The 8,611-nt window shown below is 40.7% G+C and overlaps 1 protein-coding gene across 1 annotated transcript in view; it reads right to left on the reverse strand.

Annotated features, from left to right (window-relative positions):
- The window catches only part of CAMK4 (calcium/calmodulin-dependent protein kinase IV), a 175,788-nt gene that overhangs the window by 39,198 nt on the left and 127,979 nt on the right, over positions 1 to 8,611 (reverse strand). The window contains exon 7 of the mRNA XM_010846144.1: positions 7,845 to 7,919. Coding sequence (XP_010844446.1) covers positions 7,845 to 7,919 — 75 coding nt within the window. The remainder of the gene's footprint in view (positions 1 to 7,844; positions 7,920 to 8,611) is intronic.

Raw genomic sequence — 8,611 nt, forward strand, 5'->3', positions numbered from 1 at the left:
TTCAGGATGGGGAACACGTGTATACCTGTGGCAGATTCATGTTGATGTATGCCAAAACCAATACAATATTGTAAAGTAATTAGCCTCCAATTAAAATAAATTTATACTAAAAAAATAAATAAATAAAATGAGTAAGACAAAGGAAGAAAAGAAAGTTTGTAGTTTAGACTATTAGATTTACATCTTTTACTCATTTAAATTTTCCAATATTTTTCATGGTAATGTATCTGCATGTGGACAGAAATCTCTTCTGACTGTAGACTGCTCAAAAAATTCTAATTCTGGTACAGTGAATGGAATAGGTTATTTCTTTAGAATATATCAATGTGGTAACAAAGTAAGATTATCCCTCTAATAATTAGACCTGGCAAATGCCAAGAGGAAATAAATTCTTAATAGCTTCTGGAACCTGAATATTTTACCATATGTGAAACAGATCACCAGTCCAAGTGCAATGCATGAAACAGGGCATTCAAAGCTGATGCACTGGGACAACCCAGAGGGATGGGATGGGGAGGGAGGTGGGAGGGGTTTCAGGATGGGGAACACGTGTACACCCATGGCTGATTCATGTCAATGTATGGCAAAACCCACTACAATATTGTAAAGTAATTAACCTCCAATTAAAATAAATAATTTTAAAAAGGAAAGATTATGAAACAAAATAAACGTTTAAAACTAAAACAGATGCTAATCATGCCTTCAAAAAGTAAAATAAAAATTAGTATAAAATTATTAAATCATGTTTATTTTGATTGTGCAGCAGAGAAGAGAATATAGCAACATTTACTGTTCTCTAAAGCACTTAGTTTTATTCTGGTTTGATTTTTGCTATTTTCTGAAAAACAAAACAAAAACATCAACAACAACAAAAGTTCAACTTAAAAAACCCTCAAATAAAATTCTTTATACAATCTTGGAAAAAAAAAGAATGTGCATAAATACACAAGTAGGAATATAAAATATGAAGATACATAATTCAGTTAACTAAGCCTATGAATAAATGAGATAATTGATATTAGACAGAAACATTCTTTTATATAACCACTTCCATACTGGTTTTTCTTTTCTACTCTAACATCTTGTATTTCTTGTCTATAATGGGCGTGGGTATGTTTCAGTTAAGTTCAGTCGCTCAGTTGTGTCCAACTCTTTGTGACCCCATGGACTGCAGCAGGCCAGGCCTCCCTGTCCATCACCAACTCCTGGAGTTCACTCAAACTCATGTCCATTGAGTCTGTGATGCTATAAAGCCATCTTATCCTCTGTCGTCCCCTTCTCCTTCCACCTTCAATCCTTCCCAGCATCAGGGTCTTTTCAAATAAGTCAGTTCTTCACATCAGGTGGCCAAAGTATTGGAGTTTCAGCTTCAACATCAGTCCTTCTGATGAACATTCAGGGTTGATTCCTTTAGGATGGACTGGTTGGATCTCCTTGCAGTCCAGGGGACTCACAAGAGTCTTCTCCAACACCACAGTTCAAAAGCATCAATTCTTTGGCACTCAGCTTTCTTTATAGTTCAACTCTCACATCCATACATGACTACTGAAAAAACCATAGTTTTGACGAGACAGACGGACCTTTGTCAGCAAAGTAAAGTCTCTGCTTTTTAATATGCTGTCTAGGTTAGTCATAGCTTTTTTTCCAAGAAGCAAGCATCTTTTAATTTCATGGCTATAGTCACCACCTGCAGAACACCCACAAACTTCAAGCTTTAAATATCTCAACCAGTTAAGATATTCTGGAAGTAGTATTGCATAGTTACATTGTAACACATTTATCAGGAGCCATGCCCAATGGATATTTTTTTTCTTGAGACCTATTTCTATTCCCAAGAAGATTTTGAGAATTTCTTCAACGTTGAATACTTCATGGAGTATTTCAGAGTATTAGTCATTGATTCCATTTATCTGAATCACAAATTTTAGTTTTCTGGCCTGGAGTTCTGTTTCGACTGGGCACATTTCCCAGGAAATAATGAGTATTTGCTTAAATACACAGTATCTGTGATCTTTTTTCCTTTGAGATTCTTTTATAGGAGAACCCTCTGTTATTAATAGCCTGGGGCAAAAGTTCTGTAAGTGAGACTGATTGGATAGCTTTCCTTTTTTAATTTCCTAACAAATGACACATGGTATAACATAAACACCTACTCTCTCCAAAGATGTAATTGAAAAAGCCTTCAAGATATCCGACAGAGTGTACATAAGAATAATTCACAGAGGACACAATCGTCCTTACATCAAGCAAGAAGCAAGCTCAGCCTCCCTTCTCTGTCACCGTCCAAGGTAAACGCAAAGTCTCTGTGTAAAGTTGTGCTTTTCACAGCGTGACTGTGATTTCCGCCAGTCTTGCACTTGGATCTCATTTTCAGCTCTTTCTATAAAGGGACAGTTCCCTCCTCACCCAAATATTCTCAGAAGGCTACATGGAAAACTGATACTCACAATGATGACTTTCTTTTTGCAATGAACTTAAAACAAACAAACAAACACACACACAAACCAGTACTTATATGTGGTATGGGGAGAAAGGGCTGGAACTGAGGGTGATCCTCGAAGAGGGCTTCAGCCTTACCTATAAAAGGTCTCATTGCTTGTGAGACAGATGAATAGACATATTATCACATTAAGTTGAAACAATTCACATCTCTGCACCTTCTCTCTGCTCTAGGCTGCCTGCTGCCCGTGCCCCAGTGTCACCGGGTCCTTAAAATCTTGCCCCCCTGCCCCCTCTTGGGGTTAATATTCTATTGTATTTCCTTTGGATCAAGAGACTGTATGAATATATATGTCTGCTTATATATATTATGAACCCTGCCTTTTAAATTAAGTAATCAAACTTTCCTGTTTTTATTTCTAAGCCTGCCTTGGCCTCTACAACTGCAGTGTGAGTCTAGCGCTTGGGAGCCTGAAAGCACGTTTATTTCCTCTCTGACCCCCTCCTGCCGCAGCATCCTGGCTGCTTCCTTCTGTCGTGCGGTTCAGCAAACCACACCTTCCTGGGGGAGCCTCTGCCTCCAGCGCAGTGGATGGATTGCCTCGATCTCGTTCAACCACTCAGCTCCCTCTACCCCGTTACCCAGCCCCAAGGGTGATGTGGATATCTGCCAGGGACAAACAAATGGAAAACAAGCCTCTCTTATGAGACAGCATCGCCTTAAGAGCATTGTCTCATAAGATGGCAAAGCAAGAGTTGGAAATAGTATTTTTATAATAATTTTATGTTAAAAAATAAATGACTGGATTGACAGGAAAGAGCACCTACAATAGCTTTCTAATTTGTCTTCTTTGATCTCTCTTCTCTCTCAGATTCATTTGTCATAATGTCATTATCAGGATATTGATAAAACAGACTTGGTTTTAAAATATAATTGCTCTGATGAGGAACCTTTGTTGGGTCAATATTATCCCCCAAAGCGAGTCTCAATCCCCTGGCCTAGTGCACAGATTCTTTTAAAATTTGGTGCATCCTACTTTTCCAAGTCCATCTGCATTCTTGGTACCGAAGACTCCATGCTGTAGTCATGCAAAGTGACCGAGCAGCAAATAGTCCCTGGAGCTGCCAGATGCTGCCACTCGCCTGCCTTCTCTGTCCCTGTGCTTGCTGACAAAGGTCCACGGCCGCCTCTTCACTCGCTGAACTCCTACCAATTCTCCAGTGTCCCTCCTCCGTAAAGGCCCACCTAAGAAGGATTAATTACTCACTCCCCTCTGCATCCTTGAGCCTTAGGCTCAGATAAGAATGTAATTTATCACAACAAATTCTGATTTATCCTGTACAGATATTTCTTCTTTTATAGCCTATGAGATCCTTGAAGGGTAAGATCATACTGTGTTCACTCATAATCTCAGTGACTAACATGGAGTCTATTAACACATTCAGTGTTCATTTTACCAGTGAATGAATCATTCATTCATAGTGAATCAAGATGGATCAATCATTTATTCAGAGAATGACCAAACTGAAAACCACAATCACAGAAAACTAACCAATCTGATCACATGACCACAGCCTTGTCTAACTCACTGAAACTAGGAGCCACGCCGTGTGGGGCCACCCAAGATGGACAGCTCATGGTGGAGAGTCCTGACAAAATGTCCACTGGAGAAGGGGATGGCAAACCATGTCAGTGTTCTTGCCTTGAGAACCCCCTGAACAATATGAAAAGGCAGAAAGACAGGACAATGAATGATGAACTCTCCAGGTAGGTAGGTGCCCAATATGATGAGATGGTTGGATGGCATCACTGACTCGATGGACGTGAGTTTTAGTGAACACTGGGAGCCGGTGATGGACAGGGAGGCCTGGTGTGCTGCAGTCCACGGGCTCGCAAAGAGTCAGACACGACTGAGGGACTGAACTGACTGACTGGGAATGACCATTTTGTACTGTCACAAGAAAGACTTGCTCTTATCACTATTATTAATAAGCTGTTGAAAGGACTCTGCTATCTCAGTCCCAGAAGGGACTCTGAGAGATTGCTAGGGTAACTTCTCCCTGATCCTTCCATTTCAGGCTGCTCAATTCTCAGAGGATTTCTCTAACCTTCCTATCTCCCTGGAATACTTAGAATTCAGTATTAGATAGCAATTACTAAGTTGACCACCAGCTTTACTGTTGTGGGAAACCCTTAATTTGTTGTCTCATTCTCTCCTCAATCCTCTTTCAATGCTTCTGTCAACTGGTCAGCAATGAAGGGTCAAAATGGGCTGCCCCACTGGTATACAGTAGAGAACTCAGGGTTCTTCTTTTCCCCGTGTTGTTGGAGATCTGGAAGCAGGAAAGAAATTCAGGATGAGGTCAAACAAGGACATATGAATTAGAGAAAGGAGAAGTTCATATGGCACGATTAGAAGGAAGGGTGATGGACAGGTCGTCAGGCAACAGTTAAGGAAAATAAAAGTATAAAAACAGAGGAAGAGGATGGCTAAAGGGAACATACTGTAATGGTTTCCACAGTTTTTCTGAGAATGACAATCTCGCTTGTAAGCCTGTGGTAGAGACAGTTGTCTGGTGCAGCACTCACTCTGCTAACAGACCCCGAGTTCACGAGGGACTGCGGCATGTCCAGTAAGGATGTACTGGCAGTTTCTCTGGTCTTCTGGGGCTGGAACTAAGTACTGGCAAATAAGATACAAGTGGAAGTGACACGTGGGGCTTCCGGAAGTGCATTTAACATGAAAATGTGCTTTCGTAGAGTTTATTTCTTCTGGTTGTAGAATGCAGATGTAATGACTGATTTCAAGCAGTCATTTTGGACTGTGAGGAAACATACTCAGGAATGGTAGAGTAAGACAGAAAAAGTCTGAATCCCTGACACTGAGATCCACCACACCTGCAGAGCCATAGCTGTGGAACCCACCTGGACCGCCTACCTCCAGATCTCCAGTGTATCAGAGAAATCAACATCTGTCTTATGTTTGGAGAAAGTAGAAATAGTGACAGATTTTAGTTTCCTGGGCTCCACAATCACAGTGGATGGTGACTGTAGCCATGAAATTAAAAGATGCTTGCTCCTTGGAAGAAAAGCTATGACAAACATAGACAGTGTATTGAAAGCAGAGACATTACTTTGCTGACAAAGATCCATGTAGTCAAAGCTATGGTTTTTTTCAGTAGTTATGCACGGATATGAGAGTTGGACCATAAAGAAGGCTGAGCACCGAAGGACTGATACTTTGCAACTGTGGTGCTGGAAAAGACTCCTCAGAGTCCCTTGGACTGCAAGGAGATCAAACCAGTCCATCCTAAAGGAGATCAACCCTGAATATTCACTGGAAGAACTGATGCTGAAACTGAAGCTCCAATATTTTGGATACCTGATGTGAGAAACTGACTCATTGGAAAGACCCTGATGCTGAGAAAGATTGAAGGTGGGAGGAGAAGGGGATGACAGAGGATGAGGTGGTGGGATGGCATCACCGACTCGAGATACATGAGTCTGAGTGAACTCCGGGAGATGGTGGAGGACGGTCCCTGTCTTTCTCTGCTGCTATCCATAGGGCGGCAAAGAGTCAGACATGACTGAGCGACTGAGCAACAGTGTTCGGATTTTCACTTCTTACAATGACCCACACTTCTGAGGTTTCAAAAATTTAAATAAGGAACATTTTAAACTGAAAGTTGTAAATGATATATACTGCTATGAAGGGAAACTATATTGATTTTTCTATGTTGCTTTTTTGATTAGTGTGATGTGTATGTGCTCAGCTGTGTCTGACTCCTGTTGACCCCATGGACTACAGCCTGCCAGACTCCTCCGTCCATGGGATTACCCCAGCAAGAGCACTGGAATGGGTTAGCTCCACCTCCTTCTGTAATTCTGTTTTTAGGACCTCGAATACCTGGATTCTCATCCCTGATCCTCTAGTAACTAGACTTGGAATCTTGAGGAAGTCATACTCTTTTGACCTTAGTAAAATGAGAATGTTACTAGATGAATACTAAAGTTCCTTCTAGCACTAACATTCTGTGAATCCTACATTTAATCATGCATTTCCTTCAGTGGCTTTCTTAATGCACTGTTCCAGTCTGACTTCTGTGAATTCAAAAGTTGTTAAAATGAGTTAGTAATGTCATTCTTCCGTGTCTACTTATGACATGATGTGACTAACAAACATAAATCCCATAGAAGAATAGGACAGATAACGCTGAAACCACCCTTCTCCTATGTTTCCATAATGGCCTTTCCATAAGCATAACATGGCATTCCTCAAGGTATACATGTTTGGTTTCACATTCGTTCCTTACAGATTCTGAGCCCATGGGAGTGGGGGAGGGGGCAAGAAAATGCATCTTCCTGGTGCCAAGCACTGACTTGAATACAGCAGGTGAACATATGAGTAAGTGAAGGAAGATTTGTATAAAAAAATGACGGCCCTAAGAGAAAATGATAGATAGTTTTAAGAGAAAATGATAGATAGTTTTACGACTGGTAACTTGAAATCTTGTCTCTTTTCTTTGTAACACAGATTTTAATTAATTTGTGATGTATTCATGAGTCAGAAAAACTTGAGAAATTCTTATAAGCTTTATTGGCTTTTAGCTTGTTGCCAGATTGAGAGAGTCATCAAGAAAAAAAAAGGGGGGCGAGCTTCATGCTGTCTTGGATCAAACGCTATTGTTCTGTCTCCGGACTGTGGCCTGTACTCAGGGTGCCTTCAGCCCGTTCCAGGAGGCTGGGAGGATGGGCAAGGATGTGAGGACTGTGTTATCTCCAGGGCCTCTGGCTGGGAAACCCCACCTATTGCCCTTCTAGTGAGGCTAGACCAGGGCCATCAATGAGAACCAGGGGCCACCCTTGTTCCCTGCAGTCCTGCACACCATCGGAATGAACGACACGTCTCCTCACACACCCTCCTAACAAACAGCACGTGAGTAAAGTGACAAAGGGTTCATGGCTTTAATCCCAATCACAAAGGTATTTCCCTGTTCTTTGCCCTGGAGAGTCTGTTTCTACTCCTGAGTAGAAGAGCAGTACACTGAGTATAAGAGCAGCTACTCCCTGAAAGGCAGGCGCAGAGCTCCTGTTACTTCTTCCTGGGTCCCCAGGCACAGAGCTCCTGTCCCTTCTCCTGGTCGCCAGGTGCGGAGCTCCTGTGCCTTCTCCTGGTCCCCAGGCGCAGAGCTCCTGTTCCTCTCCTGGTTCCCACCTCCCTGCTGTCCTGCAGGGGCACCCTAAAATCAACATCATTGAACCCCTCATGCAGAGCAAGAGCTGGTCTGAGTGTCATTTATAAACACCTTCCTCATGGAGACTCATATCAAATTATGTCTCAAATAGAGATATTAGGACTTTGAATACAAAGAAGTAAAATATCAATCAGTATTACAGAACATACCGCAGTACCCTGGGGTTCCACATACTGTCTTCATGAGTACTTGATGTTCTACGATTTTGGAGAGTCCAAAATCAGCTAAGAAGACAAGAAAAAAAATTAATGAAATGAGTATTTTCTCAGCTTTTATAAGATGACAGATTACTATTTTATTATTCAAAACAAAACTTGTTTGTTTCTGTATTTGATATTGGGGTGGATATAGAGGACAGCCATTTGGGAGAGTAAACTAAAAAAACTAAATAATAATTTAAGTCTGGCGTTAAATTGGAAAAAAGTTTACCCCATGACTCCAATATATATTTTATGTTTTCTCTGTAATTACTTACTTTTAGTAAATAAGCTATTTCTTCTGGAAATAATAGATGCAATGGATATATTTTGTATAATGTTAATTCTAAGATTTGAAACTAACTCTTAACGACAGCATAGGATTACTAATAAAATCAGAACTTTAATCCATCTAAGAAATCAGAATAAAAAAATTAGACTTTCATAAATGTCAAGAAAATGAACAGAAATATAAAAGGTTTATTCTGCTTCAAAATAAATGGTTTCATTCTTTAGTGTATTTGATGGATAAGAATTTACTCTCATACGAAGAACATGTAACTTTGCGCAAAAATCCTTTTTATTTATTTCTCAGAATATTACCTAGATAAAACATGATCAAAAGTTGCTATTATACTCTATTTGCTGGGCTACATCTCTTTCACCCAAGAAACCTCAGGAAACAGTTCAAGGGCATTCTTCAAGAGAGGCGGGTGCAG

Source organism: Bison bison, unplaced genomic scaffold, assembly GCF_000754665.1.
Source record: "Bison bison bison isolate TAMUID 2011002044 unplaced genomic scaffold, Bison_UMD1.0 scf7180017864231, whole genome shotgun sequence".
Lineage (NCBI taxonomy): Eukaryota > Metazoa > Chordata > Mammalia > Artiodactyla > Bovidae > Bison > Bison bison.